The sequence below is a fragment of the Vipera ursinii genome (genome assembly GCF_947247035.1).
Source record: "Vipera ursinii genome assembly, chromosome: Z".
Taxonomy (NCBI): Eukaryota; Metazoa; Chordata; class Lepidosauria; order Squamata; family Viperidae; genus Vipera; species Vipera ursinii.
In genome coordinates this window covers 427,687-454,394 of record NC_139517.1, presented here as the reverse complement: position 1 = coordinate 454,394, position 26,708 = coordinate 427,687, and the positions used below count along the sequence as shown (strand labels likewise).

At 63.6% G+C, this 26,708-nt stretch overlaps 2 protein-coding genes across 6 annotated transcripts; both read right to left on the bottom strand.

The window, feature by feature from the left end:
• Nucleotides 1–6: 6 nt before the first annotated feature.
• Nucleotides 7–2,070, bottom strand: SAP25 (Sin3A associated protein 25; the record flags this gene model as incomplete). Its single annotated transcript, XM_083378012.1, has 4 exons — nucleotides 7–347; nucleotides 562–662; nucleotides 960–1,079; nucleotides 1,953–2,070. The coding sequence occupies 4 exons, from the start codon at nucleotides 2,068–2,070 to the stop codon at nucleotides 153–155; spliced, it is 534 nt and encodes a 177-aa protein (XP_083234138.1). The 3' UTR covers nucleotides 7–152.
• Nucleotides 2,071–5,495: 3,425 nt separating this feature from the next.
• Nucleotides 5,496–25,893, bottom strand: CAMTA2 (calmodulin binding transcription activator 2). Of its 5 annotated transcripts, XM_083378464.1 has the most exons (22): nucleotides 25,643–25,893; nucleotides 25,411–25,496; nucleotides 25,068–25,171; nucleotides 22,906–22,973; nucleotides 22,318–22,453; nucleotides 21,705–21,776; nucleotides 19,449–19,602; nucleotides 18,745–18,888; nucleotides 17,174–18,276; nucleotides 16,870–16,996; nucleotides 16,622–16,756; nucleotides 13,812–13,936; nucleotides 11,989–12,167; nucleotides 11,422–11,500; nucleotides 10,985–11,285; nucleotides 10,547–10,902; nucleotides 9,214–9,729; nucleotides 8,548–8,619; nucleotides 8,426–8,446; nucleotides 7,670–7,863; nucleotides 6,157–6,231; nucleotides 5,496–5,797 (listed from the first exon to the last, which is right to left on the bottom strand). In XM_083378464.1, the coding sequence occupies exons 2-22, from the start codon at nucleotides 25,436–25,438 to the stop codon at nucleotides 5,731–5,733; spliced, it is 4,056 nt and encodes a 1,351-aa protein (XP_083234590.1). In that variant the 5' UTR covers nucleotides 25,439–25,496; nucleotides 25,643–25,893; the 3' UTR covers nucleotides 5,496–5,730. The 5 variants fall into 5 exon arrangements, with proteins under 5 accessions (XP_083234590.1, XP_083234591.1, XP_083234588.1 ...); XM_083378465.1 differs by lacking the exon at nucleotides 8,426–8,446 and having other exon boundaries at nucleotides 25,643–25,890; XM_083378462.1 differs by lacking the exons at nucleotides 22,906–22,973; nucleotides 25,068–25,171; nucleotides 25,411–25,496; nucleotides 25,643–25,893 and having other exon boundaries at nucleotides 9,214–9,454; nucleotides 9,542–9,729; nucleotides 22,318–22,839.
• Nucleotides 25,894–26,708: the final 815 nt, after the last annotated feature.

The window sequence follows — 26,708 nt, the reverse complement described above, 5'->3', positions numbered from 1 at the left end:
GGCCACTTTAAGACTCCCAGAATTCCCCAGGCACCCAGGCTGGGAATTGGAAATCCACAAGGCTTAAAGTTGCCAAGACTGGACACCTCTGATGTAGACAAAGAACACAGCACGGAAAACTAAGCGTGTGCGTGTGTGTGTCCCAGAAGCTCTCAAGGGTCCCTCTGCTTGGCCCCACGGTCGGCCTGGGGTCCCGCTGGTGCCGTCGGCAGCTCCAGAAGGGCCGAGACGGCCTGCAGCTCCTCGCTGGAGAACCACCGTCTCCTGGTGCAGATGCCGGGAGCAGGGGGGCTCTCCCGGGGGGCCATGATGGGGGCCGGGGTGTCCAGACGCAGCCGGAGGAGGACCTGGAGAAAGAAGGGCAGGGGAGAGCTGCCCCATGGCCCTTCCTGCACGCCGGGCAGCCCCAGCTCAGGGAGGGCGGTGGGGCACGGCAGAGCCCCAGAGAGGCAGGCGCTGCTCTCCCTGCCCCGAAGCCTCAGGGCCCCCTCCCCAGCAAGGGGTGCCTTCCTTGGCCCCGTTTGCTGCCCCCTCTAATCCCCCCTCCCGCACGGGACCTACTTCCAGGGAGCTGCAGGACAGCCCGTTGTGTATCCGGGATCCGGGGGGCTGGGTGGGGTCCGTGTAGAAGAAGCTGCTGCAGTCCAGGAAGGGCAGGGGTCCTTGCAGGGAAAGGGGGGGTCATCTCAGAGGGGTTTTCGGACTGAGCCTCTTGGAGATTCGTCCATCCCCCTTCCCCGCCCCTCCCTAGCAGAGGAAACCCCCTCCCTCCCTCCCTCTAGTGTGGGCCCAAACAAGCTGAGGTCCCACCTGCCGCCTGCAAGGGGTCAACTGCTCCTCCCCCAGCGGCTGCCACGCCCCCTGCCCCCACCAGGCCAACTCCCCTCCCCGTTGTGGCAGGAGGACCAGATCCAGCGGCCCCTCCCCAGACTCCCCCCCCCGCCCCCCCTGCCCCTCACCTGCTTCCCATGCCGGGCCTTCGGGAGGGGGGAGCTGGGAGCCTCGCCTGCAGCCGGAGACAGCAGAGTAGAAGGGCTGGAAGGAGGGATGGCCGAGCGTCCGGCAGGAGCCCAGGCAGCCTGAAGCACCAACCGGAGCCAGGTCAGGCTTGTGGGGTGGTGGGGGAGAGAAGGCTGGCTACCCCCTCCTCCCCACGTCTGGGGCTGCAGTGGTCAGCCTCGCAGCCCTTCGAAGGAGCCCCAGAGCATGGGTCCAGCTTGCCCACTCGCTCTCTCTCAGATGACGGCGGGCACACGTGTGGAACACGGGGTCTGACCCTCCTCAGGGCTCCCCACTTATAAAAGGGTGCAGCCCCCCCTTGCACTCCGTGCATCCCAGCCCTGCTGCCACCCTAAAACAACAAGCCTGCTATGTGGACCAAGCTGGGGGGCAGTTTTCTACGCAGGGAAAGCCCTGGTGGAGCCGAAGAGGCCCTTTGGGAGGTGCCCGTGGGTGACCCCAACGCTGTGCCCCCAGACCTGGTCTCTTGGATCCACCCTTGCCCCACTGGCCCCTCCAGCCCGCCTGCTCAGCCCGAATCCTGCAAAGGGCCACAGGCAGGAGGCTGCCCACTGCAGCAGGGCTGGATCCTGGCACCCATGGCGGGCAGGCGGGCCGGGCATCCTCTCCTGCCCCCCTCCCCTGCGGTGGCTCTCCAGACCCACTTCCCTGGGGTGGGGGTGGGAGAGGAAACTGGCCCATGGGGAAGGCAGGACCAGCAGAGCCTCAGGCCTTTCGGGGCGGCCTGGCAGAGAGGAAGGCAGCTCCTGGGCCCTGGCACTCCACACGGGCAGGACCCTCTCTCCGGCTACGAGGGGCACATGTTCCCCCTCCTTATCCTCCCCTTCATCAGTGCCCGTATGAGCTCCTCCGCCCTGACCAAGACCCCAGGAGCATCCCCCCCCAAAGGGCTCCCAGGCCACAAAGCCCACCTCGCCCAGAGCCCCACTCACCGGCTCCCAGACTCTGCCACTCTGGATCCGTTCCTGCCAGGTGTGGGCCCTCTGTCTGGGTTGAGGGAGCCCCTGTCACCTCCTCCTCCTCCCCTAAGCCCCCAAATTCCTCAAACATTTTTGCAAGCCTGCAGAAAAGCAGCAGGGATTCAAGCAGTTTCCTGCAAAGAGATTTTGGGGTGGGGGGGAGGCAGCTTTGAAGGCAAGGGGGGGCACCGCAAGCAGGAAGGAGGGTTCAGCATGTCGGGGGGGAGAGGGTGGTGTCCTTTGCTGCATGTCCCACAGAACCAGGGCAGCATCCAGGGACTGCAGGGGCCCTTCCTTTGGGGCAGTGGCAGCACCCATCCAGAAACACACACACACACACCACCTGCGCCCCCCCCAAAAAAGCAAAATCTCATCTCTCTCTGGTCAAAGGAGAAACACTAGTTGACAAGCACATTTCCTCATGAACTCTAGAAGAGGTGGTTTTTATTGATTTTTTTAAAAAAATCTAATTGTTTTTAATTTTCCTTCTTTCAGACCAGGGGTGTCCAACCTTGGCCACGTTAAGACTTGTGGACTTCAACTCCCAGAATTCCCCAGCCAGAGTGGAAGTCCACCAGCCTTAACGGGGCCCAGGTTGGACCCCCATCCAGGGCTCCTTTAGAAGACCAGGAGGAAAATCCGAGGGCCCCGCCCGTCCTGTAACTTAGTCTACCTTTCCATCGGCAGTAGCTCCCCTTGGGCCCCCCCCCCCCGGTACCTGGCAGGCCTCCGAAGCGCCCCCCCCGCAAAAGACTCTTTAGGGACCCCCCCCCGCCGTCTATGAAGGCGAACTCTCCAGAATGAACAGGAACAGAAAGAACACCAGGAGGCTGCCCCCCCTCCCAGCGGCAGAGCCCAAGGGTAGCAACCCCCTTTTCATGCCCCCCAGAAACACACCCAGAGGGCACGACGGGTGGGGCGGAGTGGCTTTTGCACCCTGACCAGCAGAGCGTCCACGAAAGGGGAAAATGCCTCTCGGAGGCTGCAGCCTCGTGGCAGGGAGTTCCGCAGGCCCGCCCAAGGTCCTCGACGAGGCTCCTACTCTGGAGCCCGGCCCGCCTCCGCCTCCCAAGCGCCGCGGCGTCCCTGCGGGCAGGGGCTCCTCTTCCCACTCGCGGCTCGGAGCGGCCTGAAGCCCACGCCCGCCTGCTTTCCCTCGCGCGCCCCGCCGTCCGCCGCCGCGGCCCCCGCGCAGCCCCACGTCGGGCGCGCCCCCCGGCCGCTCGGGGACCCGCCCCGCTAGCAGAGGCGGCCTGGAGGGGAGACGAACTCGGCCCCGCTGCCCCTGGCCGCTCCGCGAAGCCCGACGGGGGTCGCCCGGGACCCAGAGAGCCCGAGGGGCTTCGACTCCGTCCTCCGACGGCGGCCCGGGACCGGCGGGGCCCCTCCAAGCCTCGGAAGGGCCCGGCGCGCCCCGGTTGGCCCCCCCGCCTCCCTCCCGCCTCCCTCCCTCTGCTCGGCCCCGTCCCCGCCACGTGCCCGCCCGGCTCGGCGCCTTCGGGGACTTTCGCGCTCCCGTCGCGCGCAGCTGCACCCGGGGCCGAGGCTTCCTTGGGCGGCGGCCTCGGTTCATTTATTCCTCCGGGCTCAGGGGCCCGGCTGAACCGCGACGGCCGCCCGAAAGGGACGCTCGTCCGGCGGGGCTGGGGGCAAGGGGCCCGGCGCCCCCCCTCGGGCAGCCGCCCTCCGGAAAGCAGCCAACCAGAAGCCCCGGGGCCCCGGGGGTGGACTGGAGGACCTCCAAGGTCCCTCCCGGCGCCCTGGCTCCCTATTAGACCTCAGCCGCGCCTCTCCCGCTGACTCGCCGGGCGGGGGGACTTGAGGGGGGGGGAAAGGGGCTCCGTTAATCGTGAGCCTCTGGCCACGCCCCTAAATCAGTGCAGCGCAGCAACCGGACACGCCCTCTCCAGGCTTCTCTCACAGGCCCCGCCCTTTCCCCCCCCGGAGGAGCCCGGTATCCCGTCAGCCCTCGTCTCGGGAGGGTTCTGGCACGGCGTCGTGACGTCATCGGCCAGCGAGTCGGAGGCGAGAGCGGCTCTCTTTTCTAACCGCTCTTTTCCTCCACCTTTCCCCCCGGAGGACTCTTATGCAAGCCGACCATTCCGGGTTTTTTTTACCGATTTAAGTTTAAACCCGTGCAAGCTGCTTGCTCCGCGTGCAGCCCTCGGAGCTAGCCAGCCGCGCGCATCCACACGTTCACCACCACCCCCGCCCAGGCTCCCCGCAGGGCTGGGCAGGGTCTGATCCGGCCACCCCGGGGGCCAGGAAGCCCAAACGCCCCCCCTTCCAGTCCCACCCGCCCCCCAGGCCCCCTCCCAGTTGCTAGGCAGCAGGTGCATCTCCCCGGGCCCAGCCTCCTCCATTGCGGCCCCCGTGGGCAGCAGCTGAAGGCCCCTCCCTGTGCCTGGGGTGGGGGCTCCTGGTGCAACTTGAGCCGGTCCTGGGGCAGAGACCCTCGCCTGGGGGTCCCCAAGAGTTCAGTCCAGCCGTGCCCGAGGCCCGTGTGCCCCACTGAAAAAGAAGCTGCCTTGCGCGGTCGTTGGGCAGTGGCCAGAGCCAAGCGGCAGGGCGGGCCTGCTGAGAACGGAAGGGGAGCCGCCCCACTTAGCGGGAACACCCCCCCCGCTACACAAAGCACCAGGAAACTCAGGGGACCCCAGAGGGCCCCTGCGGCCTTCCTCAACCTGGGGCCCCTGATGTGCAAAGGGCACAGTGGACCGACCTATCAGGAGGCGCCTTGCTGGTCAAGGAGAGTGGGGCAGAATTGAGGCAAGAGTTGCCCCTCGCCAGTTTCTGCCCCCCCCCCCGCTTCCTCAGAGCGTCCCTCCCTCCCACTGATGCACCGCACGGAGAGTGGGCCACGTCCGCCTTGCCCCTGTGGAGACCCTTCCCGCTCCCAGGACGTGGCGGGGGTGGTGGTGTCTGCAGCCTGCTCCCCCAGCCCAAAGCGCCAGGGCCTCCCTTCCTGCGAGGCTGATGCCCACTCAATACTCTTGCAAGGAGTTGGCACCGCTGATTTTCTTGCAGTTTAATGTAAATTTGTACAAACCAACCAGTGTCATGCAAAAAACGGTAGCCGTGTGACAGACGGGAGGGGGGAGTGACATCCAGAGGCTGGGCTGAAATACCAAAGGAGATTCCAGCGGAGGGGGGAGCCCCAGAGTTACAACCCATGCGTCTTTCTCCCCAGCCCCCTGCCGACGCCTTTGGGTTAAAGAGATGCCAACCTGGCCGCCTTTTGCCCATATCATCCAAGTATGTACAGAGGCACAGGGAAGGGGGGGGGCAGGAGGGTTGCTGCAGGGGAGGACCCTCCTCAAATTCCAGCCTGGCAGCCTGCCCCGCTTATGGGGAGGAGAGGGGCAGGAGGAAACAGATGGGGGAGCTGCTGCAGGTCCTCCAGAAAGCTGGCGTGAAGGCAGTGCCCCCCCCCGAGAATCCCTCCCTCCCTCCCGAGAGAGCCTGGAGTGTGGTGTCCCCCTCCGACCCCCGGAAAGGCCCGTGCATGGCAGAGCGGCCTTGGCACAGACGGAAGGCAAGCTCGCCGGGGGCTCCAGCGATGGAGCCGAGGGCCACGGGTCTGGGCCCCGGCCAGGAGAGCTTCTGCACCCACCCCAGACCGGAAGGGGCCAAGCTCTGGCCTGGGGGGCTCTATTGCACAGTCCTTCCTGCGGGAAGACCCCAAGTCCTTCGGGGGCTTGGCTGGGGTCAGGACTCTCCTCCGCCTCTTCCTGCAGGCGTCCTCTTTGGGCTAAGTGGCCATGCCACGCTTCTGTGGGGGCACCTCCATCTCCTCCCTTTGCTTCAGCTCCTTCATCCTGTTTGGGGGGGGACGAGAGAAGGTGACCTCTGAAGGGAGGGGAGTCCCCCCTCCCTCCCTCTAGCAGGGCAAGGCCCCCACCCCAGTTGCAGCCGGCAGAGTTACCGCATGCTCCATGGGGTCTGCAGCTACCAGGAGGGTGAAAGAGGCCGAGCAAAGCCCCCTCCCCAAATATTCCACCCAACAGGCACCAGGGCAATGCTGGGCTTCTCATGAGGGTCTCCTTTGGATTTTCTAAACCCCCCCCCAAAAAAATAATCTTCTGGCTTCTTCACGTTGATGAGCCCTGCTCAGCCACTGCAGCAGAAGGTCTCTTGAATTCTGCCCCCCCAGTCTCCCCCCCCCTTCCTGCTGTACCTGTGCCGACAACGTCGCAAGAACCGCATGATCTTCCGAGCGGCCTGATCCTGCTTCTTGGTCAGGAAGCTCCCCCTGTCGGAAGAGGAGAAGGCGAGGGTCAAGCGGCAGGAGTGGACCTTTCAGGGCAGAGAATGGAAGCAGCAACCCCCACCCCCACCCCGCCCTCCGTAGCGTCCAGCAGGGTAGGCAACCCCCCCTCCCAAGAGGGCCACTTCGCCAGACCTCCGAAAGAGCCCCAGGAACGCGCCACCCAGGCCCACCGAGGGGTGCCGGTATGTGGGAAGTGCCGTAGCTGAAACCCCCCCTTCTCCTCGCCTGCTTCTCAGGAGCAAGGAGAAGACCCCACGGCCCCGGGGTCACGGCCCAGAGCCCCCCTCGGGGGGAAAATGGGCGGCTAAGAGGTACGAAATGAATATATAAATGTGGAATAGAGCGATATAGAAGCGACTGGAACATAATCCGCTCCAAAGCACCATTTTGCCTCCCTGAATGGGAAAAACGTGCAGCTAGTCCTCAGCATCAGTTCATTTCGTGACTGCTCAAATTTACGACAGCGCTGAAAAAAGTGACTTATGACTGTTTTTCACACTTACAGCCAGTTCAGCATCCCTGTGGCCGCAGGATCAAAATTCAGACGCTTGGCAGACTTATACGCACGAGGGCTGCAGCGTCCAAGGGGGGGGGGGGTCACGCGATCCCCTTTTGTGACCTTTCTGACAAGTGGAGTCAGTGGGGAGGCCAGAACCGCTTAACAACCTTGCGGCTAACTGCCATGATTCACTTAGCAACTACAGCAAGAAAGGTCGTGAAGTGGAGCAAAACTCACTTAAAAACTGTCTCGCTTAGCGCCCAAAAAATCTGGGCTCAATTTTGGCTGTAGGTCAAGGAATAGCTGGAGCCAATTCTCCCAAACTGGTTATGGAGCAGCTTGAAGGGATCCCAGTTCTGGTGGGGCTGCTGGCCGTGCCCTTCCCGAGAGAGAGAGAGAGGGAAGCCCCCTCCTTCCAGAACCCCCCCAAGGCACATGGGGCATCAGGGTGGAGGAGCAGATCCAATCTTGAAATGAGGAGGGGGGTGGGGAGGGGGGCTGGCTTTGCAGAGGGGTGCCAACACCTGGATACTGCACAGAGGTTCGAGGGCACCGGGCAGGCGGGCAGGAGCCGCCCCACGCAAGCTGCCTGCTCCGGGGCTGTGGCTGAAGGACAATATCAGAGGCAGCTGCAGGCAGGACCGGCTGTCCTTGGGGGGCTGGGGGGGTCGCTTCACAGGACCGGAACTGTCTCGCTCAGCCTCAGGGGGACTTTGGCCCGTCCTGGCAAGGAGCCAGAGAGGGACTGTGCCATGCCACGGCTGTGGACTTTGCCAGGAGGGGGTCTTGGGCTTCAGGGAAAGAGGGAGGGTCTCGAGGGCAGTGCCTGCTCCTGCCTCCCCCCCCCCCACACACACATGCAGAGCTTCTCCCCTTGCAACCAGATCCCCCCCACACCCTCGACTCCGTCCCGGCACCCACTTGATCTTCTGCTGCATGGCGGCCGAGGCGCGGTGCCCCTGCTTCAGCCTCTCGTACTCCTTGTAGCTGCGGTAGTACTGCTGGATCAGCACGGCGGCACGGCGGCTCTGCCGGAACTTCTTCTGCTCGTAGTAGCTGCGGAACTTGCTCTGGATCAAGATGGCCGCTTGCGTCATCTTCTTGTAGAGGGCGTACTGTGCCAGGGAGGAGAGGAGGGGCTGGGAAGAGTGCGCTGGATGCGGGGGCTACTGCCCACCTGCCCATCCCGGAGTGCCCACAGCCCTCCCTTCAAAGGCACGTCCCTTAAGTTGGGGGGGGAACACCCCACTGTCCCCAAGGGAGATTTGGGCTCCCCAGAGCCATCCAACTGAAGCGCCTTGATTTCCTGGTGGGAAGCGTCCCGATTTCGTGGCTTTTTCCGAGGCAGGGAGGGGGTAAGGGTAGGACAGGGAAAGGGTCCCCCCCCTTTCAAGGAAGCCAAAATATCAAACTCCTTCCACTTAGGTCCCCGGTGTGGCCCCTGCACTTCTCCAGCTGCCCCCCTCTTTCAGCTGCAGCCGAGACGTCCCTTCCAGGGCTCCCCAGAGCAACCCCCAGCAAAGACGGCCTCCCACGAGCGGATCACGGCCGGCCCTTTCTCCGGGGGATGAGAAGAGAAACCCCTTCCCCCTCTCTCCTACGGAGGCTTCTCCAGCCCCACAGGCCTCCCCCTCCCCTCGCCAGGAGTGGCCTTGGGACCCCACTCCCCTGCGTTACCTTCAGGGCAATCCAGGTGAGCTTGCAAGACAGAGAGAGAGCGCAGGTTAGTTGGGGGGTGCTTGCGAGTGTGGGGCTGGGGGCCTCCCAGGAGGCTTGCAGGGGCCGGAGACGGGCCCTACCTGCTTGTACTTCCGGTAGCACCGCTGGATGACAGCCGCTGCCAGTTCCTGCTGCTCTTTCAGCCGACGGCCCTGGAGGGGGGGCAGCACCAGGGAGGGGGTCAGCCCTCATTCTCCCCACCCCCCCAAATATAGTTCTTGATCTGCGACCAAAATGGAGCCCAACATTTCTCTTGCGAGACAGTTTGTGTGAGTTTTGCCCCGTTTTACGATCTTTCTCGGCACACTTGCTAAGTGAGTCACCGCAATTGTTAAATAACACGGTTGTTAAGTGAATCTGCCCCCCCTTTGTTAGAAGCTCGCAAAGGGGTTCGCGTGACCCCAGGACCCATAAACACTAGTCAGTTGCCACGTGCCTGAATGTTGATTGTGTGACCGTGGGGATGCTGCGACGGTTGTAAGTGTGAGGACAGTCCATAACTCACTTTTTCCAGGGCCGTTTTAACTTCAAATGATCCCTAAATTAACGGTCCTGAGGACTGGCTGTAGGTGCTCCCGAGGCAGCCTCAACCATCCACCCTTGTTTCGGGCAGCACCAGCGGTATGCGTGCGTGTGTGTGTGTGGGGGGGGTGTCCATTGAACAAGGAAGGAGAGGGACCAGGAGGCTGACAAGAGCTGCCGAGGTGCCATCGAAGGGGCTGCCCTGGCTCGGTCGGGAGACGCACCTTGTACTTGCGAAAGGCCGTCTGGATGATCCGGGCGGCTTCGTACAGCTCTCGCTGCTCGTGGTCCGAGAGGGTCAGCAGGGCAAAGTCGCTCTCCATCTTTCCGTTCCCCGATGCATTGAGGAACTCGGCCCAGCTGGCGGCGGTGGGGGGCGGAGGGAGGCGCTCGAAGGACAGGTCCGCCAAGGGGGACTGCAGGGGGCTGAGGCAGGAGCGCCCGGGGGGCGAGGGGGCCAAGCCTCTGGAAGGCAGAAGGGAGGAGGACGTGAACCCCTCGTCCCCAAAGCTCACCAGCCGCTCTCCCCCACCAGCGTCCGGAAGAGCTAACCGTCGTTGGGGGAGGCTGGGCAGCTGGTCCACGTTCTCCAGGTAGCTGGCCAGCCAGGACATGGTCTCGCTCAGGCCCAGGTTGCCGGACCGCTCGCGGAGAGGAGCCTCGGCGCAGCCAAAGTCTTCCTGCTTGATGCGCTCCGGTGTGGCCTCGATGATCTGCCTGGCCAGGGTGATGACATCCACCTGCAGGGCAACAGGGGAGACGGGAGATGAGCGCCGGGGCACTCCGCGTCTTTGTCCCCAGCAGGGCAGGCCTTTCACCTGAAGACCGGCACAGCCGCTAACTTGGAGGAGCCTAGCCCTCTGGGGTGGGGGTGGGGCGCTGCTGGACTGCAGGGAATAGGGCAGGGGTCAGCAACCTGAAACAGTGAAAGAGCCACTCGGAACCGGTTCCCTCACAAAAGGAAAAACTGGGAGCCGCAAAAAATGTGTGCGCATGTGTGTACATGCGCACATGCGCAGAACAGGGTTTGACTGAAGAGTGGAGCCAAGGCGAGATATGCACCTACCCTGCATATTTGAATTGATTGGTTGAACTTTTTTAGTCCCATTTTTTTTTTGGACTGCACATGTCAGAGGACTGGGAGCCACAGGAGTCGGCTGAAAGAGCCGCATGCGGCTCCGGAGCCGCGGGGTGCAGACCTGTGGAATAGGGGCTCCCGCATGGCAGGGCCGCTGCAGACAGGGGGAGGCCCAGCCCCGGGCCCTTCTCGCTGCCATCCCAGCCTTTCAGCCAGAAACCAGGAGGAGGAGGAGGAGGAGGAGGAGGAGGAGGAGGAGGAGGAGGAGGAGGAGGAGGAGGAGGAAGAGAACCAGGGACCCTTCTCTGCACTGCTGGTGCTCAACCAGAGCATGCCCCCCACCACTGGGGGCTCTGCCTGGGTTTTCCCCCATGGTTACCGCCAGAGGCAGGTGGGCTTGTGGGCGAGGCGGAGGAGTTGCCCCCAGACCGGCCGGGGAATGAATGCTCAAGCCACTGCCCCCCTCCTGGACGCCGGACCTGCAGGACGTCCGTCTCCGGCAGCCGCTCCTCGTTCTCGCTGTTTTCCCCGAAGGCCAGCAACTCCGGCTCCAGCTCCGCTTCAGGGCCTCCCGGGGGTCCCAGGGCCCCTGCCTCGCCATAGCTCAGGAAGAAGGAGGCGGGCGGGAGGCGGGGCGGGCTGGCAGCTTCCTGCAAGTACCAGCCCTCCAGGCGGCCGGCGGGCAGGCCCTGGCAGACATCCATGGCCCCCTCGGCCTCGGGGCTGTAGGCCGGCGACTCCCGCAGAGCTGACCCGCTGGAGTAGGCCGAGGTGACGGAGAGGGAGCCTTCCGAGCGCTCCGAGGGGGAGGAGACCCCGCTGGCAGTGCTCAGCCCTGGGGAGAGAGGAAGCCGGGCCTCGGTCGGTCGGTGCTCCCGTCGCTGCAGGCTGCTCCCCCCTAGGAAGGAAGCCCCTACCTGTGTCTGGGCTGGCCGAGACGGGGGAGGGGGCGTTCAGCCCCTCCGTGGGGTGCTGAAGGCCGAGGACACAGGCCTTGCCGGCCGACCAAGGCGCCTCCGCCGAGGGCTCCAGAGGATCGGGGAGGGCCTCTTCCTGGCGCTGCAGTTCCTCCAGGCACGTGGCCAGCTTGACGTGGCCCCGCGAACGAGCCACGGTGAGCGGCAGGCGGCCCAAGGAGTCGGGGATGGCCAGGGCTTGGCTGTTCCACCGGTAGAGCAGCTGGGCGGCCTCCAAGTGGCCGAGCGCGCAGGCCCACATCTGGGGGGGGGAAGGTGAGGACAGGAATGAGACCCCCGGCCGAGGCAAAGCACCAGGAGGGGCCCGAGCGGATCTCTGTCGCCGGAAGGGCCGGACAGCATCAGCCCCCCTTCCCCCCCTTCCGAGAGGCACTCACCAAGGGGGTGCAGGAAAAGTGATCCACATTGAGGGGGTCCACCTCTTGCTCCAAGTCCAGATTCTGGGCGTTGAGATTCCTAGGGGAAACAAGAGCCACCGTGACGCCTGTCCCGAGCACAGCCTTGGCAACGGGGGCCCTTCGGTCTTCGCACCCCCACCCCCCCAATTTCAGAGGGGCAAAACCTGGCAGGCTGGACCCGGGCAAGTGGCAGAGTTTATCCACGCAAGTACCTTGTCACGTGGGGAAAGGCTCGGATCTGCCACGCTGGGTGGGGGGTCTCGGAAGACCAGGAATAGCCCCTGAGCAAATGGCCGTGAGCCAAGGAGGCCCTGTACGTATCCACAAGTGACAGATAGCTTGTTTATTACGCTTGCAGGTGAGAGAAGGTGCTGCTGGCACCCCTCTAAAGATTTGCCTCTCTTCCCCCCATCCCTCCACTTGGGGGCCCGGGGGTGGGGGTGGCTTTGTGCCCCTTCTGGACAGAACCGGGTGGAGCTTCCCCCCCACGGAGGTCTGGGCAAGAGACGCCAAAGGGCCCTCGGCCTTCCGGCCAGGGGGACTCACCGCCACTTGATCAGGGTCTCAATGAGGCGGGTGTAGCCCTGGGCGGCTGCCAGGTGCAGCAGCGTCATTCCCCGGAAGCTGACGTGGTGCACCAGGGTCTCCGAGCAAAGCCACGTCTGCGAGAGCATCATTTTCTCACAGACGGCCACAATGCGGTCCTCAAAGGAGTCGGAGGCAGCCTAGTTTTGGGGGCAGAGGGAGAGGAAGGGGGGTGAAGAGCCTCTCCCAGCCTCCCCAGAGATTCCAGGGGCCCATTTCCCACCCAAACCAGCACAGCCCCACTGAGACCCCTCAGCCCTCCTGCCCCAGACGTGGCAACAGCCACTCCCCCCCGCAATTGAGATGGTCGGGGGCTGCCAAGGACCCGGGGGTGGGCCGGCATTCCCTGCAGACGGCTGAAGCCCTCCAGCTGGGGGAAATGTGAGGAGTGGGCTGCTGAGGGCCTGGGGCCACATTCCTCAGAGGTGCCCTCCTCTGTCCCTCCCAGCTCCTGCCAGTCAAGAGGGGCAACGGCTGCAGTGAGGGGGGGGTCTCGGAGGGCAGTGCCACCTCCTGGGCTGAGGCCATGCCCCCTCCGGCCCCCTCCCTCGGCCCCCTCACAGGTGTCTGCCTGGCCTGTGGGAACAGGACTCTCCTCCTAAAGACCCCGTCAACTCCACCAGGAGCCTTCTGGCTGGGGATGATGGAAGCTGTAGTGCCCACTCCCCTCCTCTGGCCACAGGAAGTGGCTGCGGTGTGCGTGCCGGACTGAGGCATGCTGTGCCCCTTGCCCAGAAGGCTCCACGTGGCGCCCCTGCCCCCTGGCCAAGCTGCTGATCTCAACGGAAAGAATTCGGGGCCATTGGGCGGCTGGGGGGGGGGGCAGATGCCTTCCCTTCTCCCTAATCCCACCCAGAGGCCGCCTGGCCTTATCTCCCACCCGGCAGCTCCAGAATAGCCGGGCTGGCTGACCACACAGGTGCCAATCTCAGCGAAACCCGAGATTCAGGCTGGGGGGGAACACACACTAAATATACACGCGGCTGCTGCTGCACGGCCAATGTGGCTGGGACAAAGGGGCCGGGGGGGTGGGGGGGGCACATCCACCCCAGACACTGTCTGCACGTTGCCTGCTTTTGTGAGCTGCCCAGAGGGGCTCTGCCGAGGGGAGGGGGGGCTTGAAAATGCATGTCACTTCTGCAGCTCAGCAGGACACAAAGGGGGGGGGCAGATCCGCAAAGCCCCAGTGCCACCCCCCCCCCATGGACCCCCTGGCTCAGAGAGGCCCCCTCCAATGCCCTGGGGCTCTGTCATTGGTCTGCCCCCCACATGGGGGTGCCGGCAGATCTCCCCAAGGCCACTTTTCCATCCAGCTTTCCAAAGCAGAGCCGGCCCCATCCGTTTTTCCAGAATAAGGGCTTGCAGGGGCCCAATGGGGCCTGTGCAGGGGCCCGGGCCCCTTCCCCACAGCCTCCAGAGGGGAGCCGTGGGGGGGAGCTGGAAGGAGCGGCCCTATTCGCTTGGAGAAGAGCCTCATGAAAGAAGACCCCGGATGGGGGACCCACAGGGGCCACGTGGGGCCCCAGGAGAACGGCGGATGGGGGCAGGCACAGGCCCCGCAGCGTGAAGGTGTTTCGAGGCTTCTGCATCCCCACAATCAGATCCGGGTGCTACCCCCACGCAGCCTGGCACGTCTCCAAGTGTGTGTGTGTGTGTGTCTGTGCACACTTTAACGCCCAACTGGCAAAGCCCTCGAGTGGAGGAGGACGCTGACAATGCCAGCCGGGCACCGGCAGATGCCATGCTCTGGTTGCCTCCCACCCCACCCCCACCCCATGCCTCACCTGGCCAGGGGGCTTCTCCCCTTGGGGCTGGGCCTGGGGGCCGTGGGCGGCAGAGGCGGCCATCTCAGCCACACGCTTCTCCATCTGCTCCAGGCGATCAAGGATGGACATCCTGAACTGGTTATCTGGGGGGGGGGGGTGAGAAGAGGCTGGTGAGAGGCAGCGCAGCCCAGCCCTGCCCAGGTGAGTTTGGGGGGGGGAGGCTAAGAGGCTGCCGGGCATCCTGTTAAGTTAATCCTGATTCAGGGCGATTAACAGGCCGGGCTGGCCTCATTTTCCCAGATGACCCCTGGAGGGGGGGCATCTCCATTGAGCACCCAAGAGTGGGCGAGGGGGGCTGGACAGGTGGTTAGTCTTGGAGAGGGGAAAAGTCTTGGGTTCATCCAGAAGGGCCCCGGAGCACCCCTGTCCTTCCGCTGCCCCCCCCAGGGAACGAGCAGACCCAGCCCACGGGGGGGGGGGGAGGATGGGACCGGAAGGGGCTCATGTCTTCTCTGTGATGGGGGAATGTTGGGGCTTCCGCTAAAGAAGCAAACAGACAAACAAGGTCCGGGCCGATAAAACCCCATGAACAGAAGGCAACCTCCCCCCGCGCCCCCCCCCGTCTGTTCGCAGAGCAAAACCGGGCTCCCTTTCACAAGCAGCGCAACGTGAACAGGCCCCTTCGACACGCGACAATTGGAGGCATAAACCAGGAAAGCCAATTAGCCACGGCAGATGAAGCCCAGGTTAATCTCGGAGCACGCCCAAAGTGACCGAAAAAACGTTTGCCGGGAGAGGTGGCGGGATCTGCCCAGCGTCGCCCCCGGCCCCCTGCCACGCAGCCCCCACCCGGCTCATTCATTGCCCCTGGAGCAGGAAGAGGCGTCCAGGAGAGCCACTGCGGCCCCTCGGGTGGGGGGGGCTCTGCCGCTGGCCCACATCACAGCCCAGCAAGCCCATCGCGGGGAGGCGTTGCCCCCCAGGGCAGGGGGCGCTGCTGGGGACCAGAGGCCCAGACCGTCCCCCCCCCACAGCAGCAGCAGCAGCAGACACCGAAGCCCCCTCCTTCCCAGCTCCAGCCCCTTCCCGCCTCCCAAGGCCAGTACCTGCTCTGGGCATTGCCAGGGGACGTGGGGCTGCCCCCTTGCCTGACCCCCAAGCCCAGCGCTCTGCTCCTCAACTCCGGCGGGACTCGAAAGCAGCTGCCAGGGACCGCAGAGAAATCCCAGGTTAGGCCCGCCCCCCAGCTGGGGGGGGGCAGAGATCAGGGCACCGCTAGCCTTCCTGGTATGCAATGACAGTGCGAAGGGGGCCGCTGCCCCCACCCCTGACGCGCCGGTGGGAGGGGACCCGGCTCTTTCTCCGCCAGCCAGAGACAGCAGCCTGACCAGCCCCGGCCCTCCCGAAAATAGCCACTGGCCTGGGCGGGGGAGAGCAGGCGGCAATCCTTTAATGATCTCTCTCTCTCTCTCTCTCTCTCTCTCTCTTCTCTCTCTCCCACATGCAAAGGCCAGCCGGACAGTTGCCTGCCGCTGGCGGGCGAGAGGAGTCCCCTCTGCACGGCTCCTCTCTGCTCCCCATGGCGCCCTTTGCCCAGCCCGGCCTTGCAATCGGGCATGCCCGTCAAAGACAGGCCTGTTCTCAGAAAGGGATTTTTTCCAGGTCACACGGGGGGGGAGGGGGGGGCGTGCCTGGACAGATGCCCTCGGGCACCGGCAGGGGAGGGGACGCCCTTTAGGGACCCCTCAGTCGCCCGATTGGCAAGGACAGCCCTGGGCGCTCTTCTGCAGAGGCTCCGACCGGACTGTGGCCAGGTGAGGCCTGTCCGGGGTGGGCTGGGCTCAGGCCGTTTCCCCCCTCCCTTTGGGTCAGCAGCAGGCAGCCAATGGGAGGGCCGGAGGTGGCTCTCCCTGCGAGGCGGGCCAAGAACCGCCTGGCCAGCCTGCTCAGAGCTGCTCCTTTGATGTGGACTGAGCAACTGAACCCCTTGCATGGAGGGGGGGGCAGAAGCTCCCACCAGCCCCCATCCCGGCACCGGGAAGACTCCAAACGGCCCTCGGCCAGCAGAGGCGGCGCCAGAGGGGCCGGGGGGGTCAGGGGTGGTCCAGCTGCACCCCCGGGACTGAAGCGGGGTGCTTGCTCTGATGCACCGAGGGGAGCAGCGCACAGGGGTGCCCGCACTGGGGTCTCTGCCGAGCAGGGTGAGGGGCGAGTCGAGGGAGGGGGCAGCTGAGGGCCCAGCACAGCCCGTCATGGAAACTCCTGGCCCCTCCCAGCTTTTCCGTTGCAGATGCCAGGAATATCCCTGTAAGGCGACACCCTGGACGGGACCCAGCCCCGCGCTGGTTTTTCCGACACAAACAACTCCCCGGAGCCTCGGACCGCCGCCTGGCCCTGGGGCTGTGCCCGCCTGGGCAGCCGTGGGTCCAAGGGGCCCTTCCTGCCCTGGCACTCTATGGTTCTACAGGAGGACCACAATGCAGCCCCAAATTTGCGTCGCTAAGCAAGCCAGTTGCTAAGTGAGTTTTGCCCCATTTTACAACCTCCCTTGCCACGGTCGTTCAGGGAATCACTGCCGTTAAGCTAGTAACCTGGTTGCTAAGTGAATCAAGCTTCCCCACTGATTTTGCTCGACCGAAGGTGGCAAAAGGAGATCACATAATCCGAGGACGCCGCGACCGTCCTAAATATGGGCCGGCTGACAGGCCGCTTTTTCCACCCTCGTTGTGACTTTGAACGGTCATTAAAAAGAACGGATGTAAGATGAGGACCACCTGTATGGGAAGAGGAAAAGCCCGCAGCAGTGGTGGCGGTGCCCCCCCACTCACCGTCCAGGGAGAGCCAGTCCAGCTGGGGGCCGGGCAGCGTCAGGAAGCTCCGAGCCCGGTACTCAAAGACCACCGACGGGGACACCAGGCAGGCGTCCCGCGCGACCTGCAGCGGCACCAGCCCCGCCTCGTGGGCTGCGGGAGGAAGGGGGAGAGCACTGTGAGGGAGGGGGGCAGGGGGTCCTTTGCTCCGGGAGGGGCTGGGCCAGGCCTTCCCCGTCTCCCTGCCCCACCCTCGGCTCTCCTACCTGGGCAGTAACAGCGCAGCACCCCGGACTGGATGAGCGACGCCGGGACCGAGATCTGGCCGAAGAGGCAGCTGTAAGACTCCGAATCGTCCATCCAGGGGCCGGTGATCAGCACCTTCACGCCCCCCTGCTCCCCCAGGAGGAAAAGGCGGGAGTCAAAGAGGAGTTGGCTCCCCTCGAGGCCCCGTGGCCAAAAGGAGACACCGGTAGCGACACAAAACGCCCCCCCCGGCCTGCTGCCCCTCCCCCCAGGCCTTTGAGGCCTTTCTGGCCCCTCCTCAGCTTTTCTCAGCCGAGCACCTACCTCTGGGTAGGACCACTCGGGTGAGAAGTCGGTGATGGAGACCCAGGGCTGAGCGGGGGCCCCCAGGACAGTCTCCGCCGTGTGGCAGGACTCGGTCGGGGGCTCCGGCACAACTGCCTCGGGGCTCTCTGACCCGGGACTGGGGCCTCTTGGGCTGCCTGCCCCGTCTGCTGCCGGGCCCTCCGTCATCAGCTCGCTAATGAGGTCTGGGAAATGGCTGTCGAAGGGCAGGCCGAAGGGGCTTCCCGCTGCCGCCGCGGCCACTCTCTGGATGACCGAGTGGAGCTCCTCCTGCAGCTCCTTGGGGGAGATCTCCGGGGCACCCCGGGGCGCTCGGCCCCCTTCGCCCGACGTCTCCATGGGTGCCTCCGGGCTGCTCTTGGCTTCCGCTGTGGCCACCGTGGGGCTGGCTGAGAGGGCTGCAGGTCCCTGCCTGGCCCCATCGTCCTGGATGAAGAAGCGATTGGTGGAGATGTAGAGCGAGTAGCCCGAAGCCGGGTCAGTCTCCGGGGGCTCCGGCTCAGCTCGCAGGCCCCGGCCGCCCCCGTACGTCTGTCCTTGCTTGGGGCTGTTCAGGAAGCGGTCCGGGTCGAAGGCGTCCGAGGTCCCCTCGCTGGTCTCCATGGCAGACTCCAGGCTCTGCGAGAGGAGCAGTCCGGGCAAGACGGCCAGGCCAAGAGGCGTTGTGGGGGCCGCCCCCCCCTCTCCGGAGACCAGGTGCTGGCTGGGGGTCAGGGCCAGCGGCTTCTCAGCCCCGCTCGGGCCAGCCATGACGAAGATGGTGCTGCCGGGCAGGCTGACGGACAGCGTGCCTGGGGGCTGCTCCTGTTTGGGGAAGCCATTGGGCCGGGGCAGAGCAGGGGCTGGCTGCGTGGAGTCGGGGACGGCGTCGGCCATGGTGGAGGTGGTCTTGGCCGGCTTGGTGGCCTTGCTGTCCAGGACAGGCCCCTTGGCCGGGTCAGCCTCAGCGCGGCCCTCGGGGCTGCCGGAGATGTTCTGCACCTCTGTCAGGGCTGGGAAGGGGCACGGACGGACTTCCACCTTCGGGGAGATGATCCGGTGCTTAATGCTGTTGCATTTGTGCGGGACGTGGCCGGGACTCCCTGCCAGGAGAGGAGGAGGAAGGGGGGGTTACGGCCCCCATTTCCAGCCTAAGAGCTGGATCCTGGCTTATTGGCAGGCTGGGAGAGCAGGGGCCAGGCAGTGGGCCCCACAACCTGGCAATGTCCAGTCCAGAAGGCGTTTCCCCCCCTCTCCTGTGGCCGTCTGACCTCTGCCACGGCGGCAGCACCTCTCTCTCTCTCTCTCAGCGCACACACACAAGCAGAAAAACTGAGCTGGCACCAGGTGGCCCCGCTTCTCTAGCCCCGACTCCTTGGATGTGGACCCACATCTTCTGGGCAGGTTTTTCCCTGACCACACCGAGCCCTCTTAGCGCCCTCTGGAAGCCCCTGCCTCAGAGCATCTCAGCTGGTGGGATGCTCTGCAGACCCCCCTCAGGATGGGGGGGAGGGGAGGCTCCGACGCAGGCTGCAGAAGGGAGGGAGGGAAGAGGCGAGGGGGCGGCTGACCCAGGCTGCTGCTGCAGAGGCAGGCGTGGGTCCGAGGGGGCGGCTTGGCCTGGTGGCTCTCCAGGATCTGCTGCACCAGCTGCTCCACAGAGAAGTCGGCACTGCTGCTCCCGTTGCTGCTGCAGGTCCACTTGATCCCCTGAACTGCGGGAGGAAAGAGCGCAGCGTGTCCAGCCGAGGGTCCCGGCCTTGTCCTGCACCACCCCCCCGACCCTCCCGGAATGCAGAAACCGGCCCTCCCAGGGAGAAGGGGGTGCCCTGCCACGGGCAACTTCCAAGGGCACCACCGGATGGGCAAAGCTTTTCCTCTTGAGCACGCTCTGGCCCAATTGCTCCCCCACCAGGCAGCAGCTCCCGGCCAGTCCAGGGGCATGCAGTTGTGGTCAGCAGGAGCCTCCTGGGAACAGAGGAGGAGGCCACTGGCCTGGCGCTTCTCAGCAGCCCCTGCTGGTGGCCGGAGGCTCGGCACAGCCATCGGCCCTTCAGAGTCCAGAAACAGGGCAGGGCAGTCCTCCAGTTACAACTCTAATGGAGATGCTGAAGGGAAATGCCGCTTTTTGGCAAGCCTGCTATAAAATGCAGCCGTGTGGCTGCGGGACACCCCGAACGGTGGTAAAGGTGGCCTGGCCGCCCAGCAACCCGTGGTCATGTGACTTTGGGGAGGGTCTCCACGAAGAACCCTGCAGCATCCTGGCACTGCTTACACATGGGCTTCAGCTGTCCAACCAGCTCCTCCTTCGACCACTTCAGCCACTCCTTGCGGTCGCTGTTGATGGAGCAGAGGACGGGGCTGCAGACCTTCCCGCAGTCCTCAATGGCCGGCACGTTCAGATAGTGCACCAGGACGATGTCCGGGTTCTGCAGGGGGGAGCAAGGGAGGGCGGGTGGGAGGAGAGGCAGGAGGGAAGCCCCTTGGGGGCAAAGGAGGCAGACTAGGAGAGAAAAGCATTTTCCTAAGCCTTGAATCCCGCTTTCCTTCCTGCTTCTTAGTTGGGTGGATCCAACCCTCGTTCTGGCTCTCAAACTGGCACGGGGAGGGTAAGCCAAGCCTTGGCGACTCCCCAGCCCCAAAGAGGACTCCTGAAGGATAGCTGGGGGGTCCTGAAAAGACATCGTGTCAGGCCCTAAACCAAGAATAACGTTGCTGATTCTTCCTAGCCGAGTTCTTTATTGCTTTAGACCTGCAGACGGAATCTTGCCGGATTGAAAACTCAAGACTGTCTCCATCTACTCTGGGAACTATTAAGGAGAGGCTGTCCTCCCCCTCCTTCTCTCACAATGCATATCTGGGCTGAGTTGCCTCTTCCTCCTGGGGAATGGACCCTTCCCTCCAGGGGAGCCCCCTCCTCACTGAGGTTTATCACATATCGGGGGCCATGAGGATCCTCTCCAGGGGAGGCCACGCAGACTCCCACCCCCACCCCCCAAGAGAAGCAGGACCATATTTCTTGGACAATGACTTTATGTATTTTGGGCATTTTTCTCCTGTAGTCATTTATTGATATTCTAAGTAACAGTGAATAAATATTTTCCTAAAATCATCATTTGTTCTATTAAAGCAGGGGTATCCGAACTTGGTCACTTTAAGACTTGTGGACTTCAACTCCCAGAATCCCTCAGCCACCACAGGAGTTGAAGTCCGAAAAGTCTTAAAGTGGCCAAGTTTGGAGATCCCTAAATTGAGAGTACAGTTTCTTAATCTCAGCAAAATTAAGGGGTGCAGACTTCCAACACCCAGAATTCCCCAGCCCAGCACCCTGGGCTAAGGAATTCTGGGAGATGAAGTTTGCATCTGTTAAACATTGTTGAGATTGACGAATGCTACGTTAGCCTTCAGGGCATAATTAGAGAGAGGCCATCGCTCTCCGTTTAGAAAAGAATAACAGAGTTGAAAGGGACCTTGGAGGTCTTCTAGTCCAACGCCCTGCTCAGTCAGGAAGCCCTAGGCCAGGGGTAGGCAACCTTGGCTCTTTTATGACTCGTGGACTTCAACTCCCAGAATTCCTGAGCCAGCCATGCTGAGGGGAAAGGGAGAGGTTTCCATGCTGAGCCATGCTGGCTTAGGATTTCTGGGAGTTGAAGTCCACGAGCCATAAAGTGGCCTAGGCCAGGGGTAGGCAACCTTGGCTCTTTTATGACTCGTGGACTTCAACTCCCAGAATTCCTGAGTCAGCCATGCTGGCTCAGGAATTCTGGGAGTTGAAGTCCACGAGTCATAAAGGGAGCCACAGTTCCTCCATGCTGGCTCAGGATTTCTGGGAGTTGAAGTCCACGAGTCATAAAAGAGCCGAGGTTGCCTGCCCCTGCCCTATACCATTTCAGACAAAAGTTGTCCAATCTCTTCTTAAAACCTGCAGTTTTGGAGCATTCACAACTTCTGGAGGAAAGCTGTTCCACTGATTAATTGAGCTAACCGTCAGGAAATTTCTTAGTTCTAGGTTGCTTCTCTCTTTCATTTGCTTCCATCCGTTGCTTCTTGGCCTGCCTTCAGGGGCTTTGGAGAATAAGAGGTGGACCCCTCCCCTTCATTGAGGCAGCCCCTGAGATATTGGGAGACTGCTACCACGTCTCCGCTGGTCCTTCTTTCCATGAAACCAGACATAACCCAAATCCTGACACCGTTCTTCCTACGTTTTGGCCTCCAGTCCCTTAATCTCCTTTCTTGCTCTTCTCTGCACTCTTTCCAGAGTCTCAACATCTTTTTTTTACATCGTGGTGACCAAAACTGGATGCGGGATCCCGAGCGCGGCCCTACCATTACAAAGGGCTAATTCTTCGTAGATTATAACATCCTTTAACTGAAATTAAGCCAGCCACTCCAAAACGCAGGGAACGAAGGAGGGGATGGGCAGTGGGCTCCCCCTTCCGGCTCACCTGCTGCTGTCCTTCCTCTGGAACCTCCCCCCCCACTTCCTCAAGCAGAGCCCCCACCTGGCTCAGCCACCCACAGGGAGACTCACCTGGAGCAGCCAGTAGCAACGCCGGTGGAATGTCGGGACGATGGACGAATGGACGTAGCAGCCGTAGAGACACTGGGGGGGAGGCAGCAAAGATGGGGGGAGTGTTTCCTACCTGGAGCAGACCCCCCCCCCCGTGTAGGTAGTCCTCAGCTTAGAACCATTTTTTTAGTGACCATTTGAAGTGACAACGGCAGTGAAAACAGCGATTTATGGCTGTTTTTCAGGCTTACGACCATTGCCGCATCCGCATGTGACATGATCCAAATCTTGGCCACTGACTCATATTTATGACGGTCCGGCCAGCAAAATCAACGGGGGAAGCCGGATCCACTTAACGACTGCCTGTTCCAGCAACTGGCCTGATTCGCTTAGCAAAGGAGGGGGCAAAACTCACAACTGTCTCACTCAGCAATGGAGATTTTGGACTCAATTGTGGTTGTTAAGCGGAAGACTACCTGTAAAATCCCCCCCCCCGGTCTCCACAGCCCCCCCCCAGCGCCCCAGTCTCTCAGAAAGTGGGGCCTCCGAGTGACCCCCTGCCCCCTCCTGCCTCTGGCCTGCGCAGGGAGCGCCTGGGGCTTCTGCAGGGGGGGGATCATGGGGGGGGTCCTACCTCCACCCCTTTGACCTTCAGCTTCATGTGGTCTTCCCGGGTGGTCTTGCCATCCTTGCGCTTCTTCCAGCAGTAGCCATCCTTCCGGTACTTCACCTTCTTGCGATTGTACAGGATGAGGGAGCCGTTCTGGGGTCTGCCGGGCGGGGGAGGCCCGGTGAGCAGGGGGTGCAGGAGGCCCGAAAGCCCTCGGGATGCCCCAGCAGGGGCCTTCGGGGTCTCCTCCTGGGAGGCAGGCAGAGGAGGGCAGCGGCTCCCCCCTTCTGCCAAGGAGGGTCTGGCATCTCGTGGCCCACGTCGTGGGGTGGAGGGGACAAGGATCCTCACCCGTTTGGGCAGCCTCCCTCTGAAGCAGCTTCCCCACACCTGGATTGCTTGGGGGGGGGCACCTTTTTCTCTTTTAATTCCGTTAGAAGTGGGGGGAGGTGCTGGTTGCCCCAGACCCCCCCCCCCGCGCGAAGGGATTTCAGGCCCCCAAAGCACCAGCAGCATCTGCTCCACCAGGGAGGGGTGGCTGTGCTGGGCCCCTGACCCCCTCCCTTCCCCCCCCGTGCCCCGGCCTTGTGCCAGCAGGGACATCCCCCTTACCTGGTCTTTGGGGAGCCTGAGAGCCATTCCTCATGCTTCTCAAAGGTGATCAGGTAAGAGGCAATTTCCTGCAAGAAAGACCCGGAGTGCCCCCCCCTCAGAGCCAGCTCCCCAGCGGCATGTTGGAGCCCCCGTCAGATTATCTCCCATCCACTCCATTCTGAGTTTGGCCTGACTGCCGGGGGTCTGAGGAGATCCTTCCCTGAAAGCCGGAAGGGGCTGGAGACCACTGCCCCCCCGGAAAGCCCTCTGCATGGGCTACCCCCCCCCATTTTGCACTTAGGCCAATTCCGCCCTCTTGCAAGAAGAAAGCCGCTGTGGGGACCGAGTGCCAGGAGGGCCAAAGTCTCTCGGGCAGCCCAGGAAACAGCCGCCTGGACTCACGCAGCGGGCACGGTGCCCCCTTCCGCAGTGCAGCCCACCAAGGTGCCCGGTTCCCAGGACAAGCGTCCGAGCACTCGGGGCAAACAAGGGCTTGGTCCAACATGGACTTGACCAAGGTGAGCTTGAGAGAAAACGGCGGTCCTGCACGGCCAGAGACCGTCGAAAGTTACAAGGGCACTGAAAAACTGACCAATGACCGGTCCTCGCACTTATGACCACAGCAACGTCCCCGTGGTCATGTGATCGAAATTCAGGGGCTTGGGATGGTTGCAGAGTCTGAGAAGCAAAGCCAGTGAGGGAACAAGGATCCACTTAACGACCGTTTGATTCACTTAACAACCGTGGCAAAAAGGTTTTAAAAATCAGGTGCAATTCTCTGAACAACCGGCAGCTGCCTGGCTTAGGGACTGGAGTTCCGCGCCGATTGCAGGCGCAAGGTGAGGATGGCCGTGGTCTCTTTTTATCTGCAGTTTTTATTATATATATTTTTTCAGTCTCTTCCCGGAAGCCCCCCTGCAAGAGCGGGAGCTGCTTCCGGATCTTTCTGGAGATCAGCGTGCAACTGAAGGAACCCCACTTCCTCCCCTTGGTCCGCCCTGAGGGAGCCTGGCCCAAGGACAGAGCCACCGGGTGTGTGTGTGTGCGTGTCTCCCTCCAGGCACCTACCCCCTGCCCCCCCCCCAGCATCCTCGGGTCTGAAGACAGAGCTGGGGGTGCAGAAGAAAAAGGGGCTCTCTGATCTGCAGGGTCCAACTGGGCCCCGAATTCCTGCCGTCAAGGTATTCCGCTGAGGTTTGCTTGTAAGCCGCCCTGAGTCTTCGGAGAAGGGCAGGATATAAATGGAATTAAAATAAATAAATAAAAATTTTATGACCTTTCTTGCCACAGTTGTTAAGTGAACCGCCGCAGCTGTCAATTTAGTAATGTGGTTGTTAAACAAAGCTGGCTTCCCTGTTGGCTCTGCTCACCAGAAGGTCGCAAAAGGGGATGCAGGATGCTGCAAGCAAAGCCAGGCGGGGCGCGAGAGGCCGGCAGCTGAGCAAGACCAAAGCATCTGGGCCAGCGGCAACCGTGGCCGAAATCGGAATTTCAAGCCGGTGGATGGTCTCGAAAGGAAGCAGAAAGGCCAAAATGATAAAGAAGAGCAGGATGGCTGGATAATGTGTGGGAAGGGGCCCGTTTGGTTGCCACCTCCCCCGCCCCCCAGGAACAGCATCTCAGGGATGCCGCACTGGGCTTCTTTCCCAACCCTGAGGATGAGGCTCTTTTTAAAAAGGCCTAAATGTGGTTTGTTTGTTCCAGATCGAAAATAGCGTCTTGCAGGAACCGCTTCCCTGTTCTGTACACAAACACACAAAACCCTCCAGTCCGCAAAGGCTCTGGTGGGGATCACATCTCCCCCTCTCCGGTTAACACACCCCTTGTGCTCGGGCTAATGGGCAAAGGGTTTTGGGGTGATTCTTAAAAGGGGACGGGGACTCTTTCCTGGGCAGTCGGCGCCAAAGAAGTGCAACTGGAGACTCCGCAGAGAGAAGCTGGAGGGGACTTTGGGGCTCAGAAACGGGCCCCAATTATTAGGGGCCACGCAGGGCCCAGCCGGGGGTGTCCCCGAGAAGAGGGCAGAGCCCCAATGCAGAGGGGCCTCCCCTGCCTGTGTGATGGGGCAGCTTCCCCCAGACACCAGCCGCCCCAGAGGACCCAGCCGGCCCCAGGAGGGACTCGGGGTTCCGGAGCAGCAGCAGCCTGTCCCCCCCCCCGCCCATCCCCTGCGCCCCTACCTCGTTGGTGTTCCAGCGCAGGCGCTCCTTGGGCAGGGCCGGGCACTTGGGCACGCACTCCACCAGCTTCTTGGGCAAGAAGACCTTCAGGTGGTGGCTGTTCTCTGCGGGGGGGGGGCAGGGAGAGGCGGCGGGGTCACCGTCCCCGGGCGGGATTCCGCGGAGGCCCCGGGCGCCAACGGGGGGGGCAAACGCCCGTCTGCGCAAGGACCGCTCGGGGGTCCGGCCGCCCCCAGCCCTCCCCCCCGGCGGCTTGCTCCCGGCCCCTCCCCGTGGGAAAAGAGCGCCCCTCCCCCGCCCACCCTCCGGGCTTCCCCGCCGGCCGAGTCCCCCCCCCGCTCACCGGAGACCTCCGTGGCCGCCTTATTCATCTTCGGGGCGGGCGGGGCGCTCAGACGGCTCTGCCGGGCAGGCTCCGCGCGAACCAGCCTGGGGGGCGGCAGGGCGTCAGCGGCGGAGGGGAAGCCGCCCCTTCCCGGACGCCGGCCCCCCGCGGAGCCCCTCCCCCTCCCGCCGCCCCTCCCCCTCCGCCGCCCCTCCCGCCCCGGAGCCTCCCCGCCCGCCCCGGCCGGCACCTGCCGAGGCGCCCACAGCTCCGGCTCCGCCAGCGGCCGCCATTCCCTGCACCCAGCGCCGGCTGCGGCTCGGCCCCTTCCTGCCTCCTCCGCCTCCGCCTCCGCCGCCGCTCCGCTCCGCCCCGCCGCTGACAGCTCGGCCCCTGAGCTCAGCGCGCACGGCCGGAGCCTGGCTGCCCGGGAGGGGCCCCGCGCGCAGACCGAGGCGGCGGCAATCGCGGAGCCCCCGCCGGCCCGGGCATCGCCACCGGCAGACGCCGCCCGCGGCCACGGCTCGCCGCCGCCTCCTCCCCCGTCGAGCCGGGTCCGGGCGCAGCCGGAGGCGGGGAGCGCCCCTGGAGCCAGTCCCGGGCGGGATGCAGCGCGCCGGCTCGGAAGGCGCTCCGGAGCGCGGCCGCTTGGGGGGACGAAGCGAGCCCGCCCCGGTTCCCGGGGTCTCCTCCGGGCGCGGGTCCCGGTTCCTTGGCTTGCGGGCCGCCGCGGGCGCAGCTCCCCGCGTGGGCGGCGGGAGAGCCGGCAACCCGCAGCCTCCGAGCAGACGCCCGGCTTGGCCGAGGAGGGGCAGGAAGCCCCCCAGATGCAGGCGGGGGGGCACTTTCTGCTTCTCGGGCTGCCCCCCCCCGCCCTGCCCTTTTGCTCGGGGGGCATCGGACCTTCCGGGCAGAGAAAAAGAGAAAAGGGGCTTCGGGGAGCCCGCGGCAGCCTCCGGGTCAGGCCCGGGGCCGAGAGCCGGCTCAGACTTTCAGGAAGAGGCTCTCCGCAACTCGGCCACTTTAAGACTTGTGGACTTCAACTCCCAGAATTCCCCAGGCAGCAGAGGTGGTAGCCTCTCATCTTAAAGGGGCCGAGTTAAAAGCAACCAACAAACACAGGTGCCAGTTTGGGAGTGGGAAGACCGGGAACTGCACCCTTTGGCAGGATTTAAGGCAGGCACGTCCAACCTTGGCCCCTTTGAGACTTGCGGGTCAACTCCCAGAATTGCTGGCTGGGGAATAGGGGAGTTGAAGTCCACAAAAGTGCCCAAGGTTGGACAGCCCTGATGCGTCGGCTGGGCTTAGGGATCCGC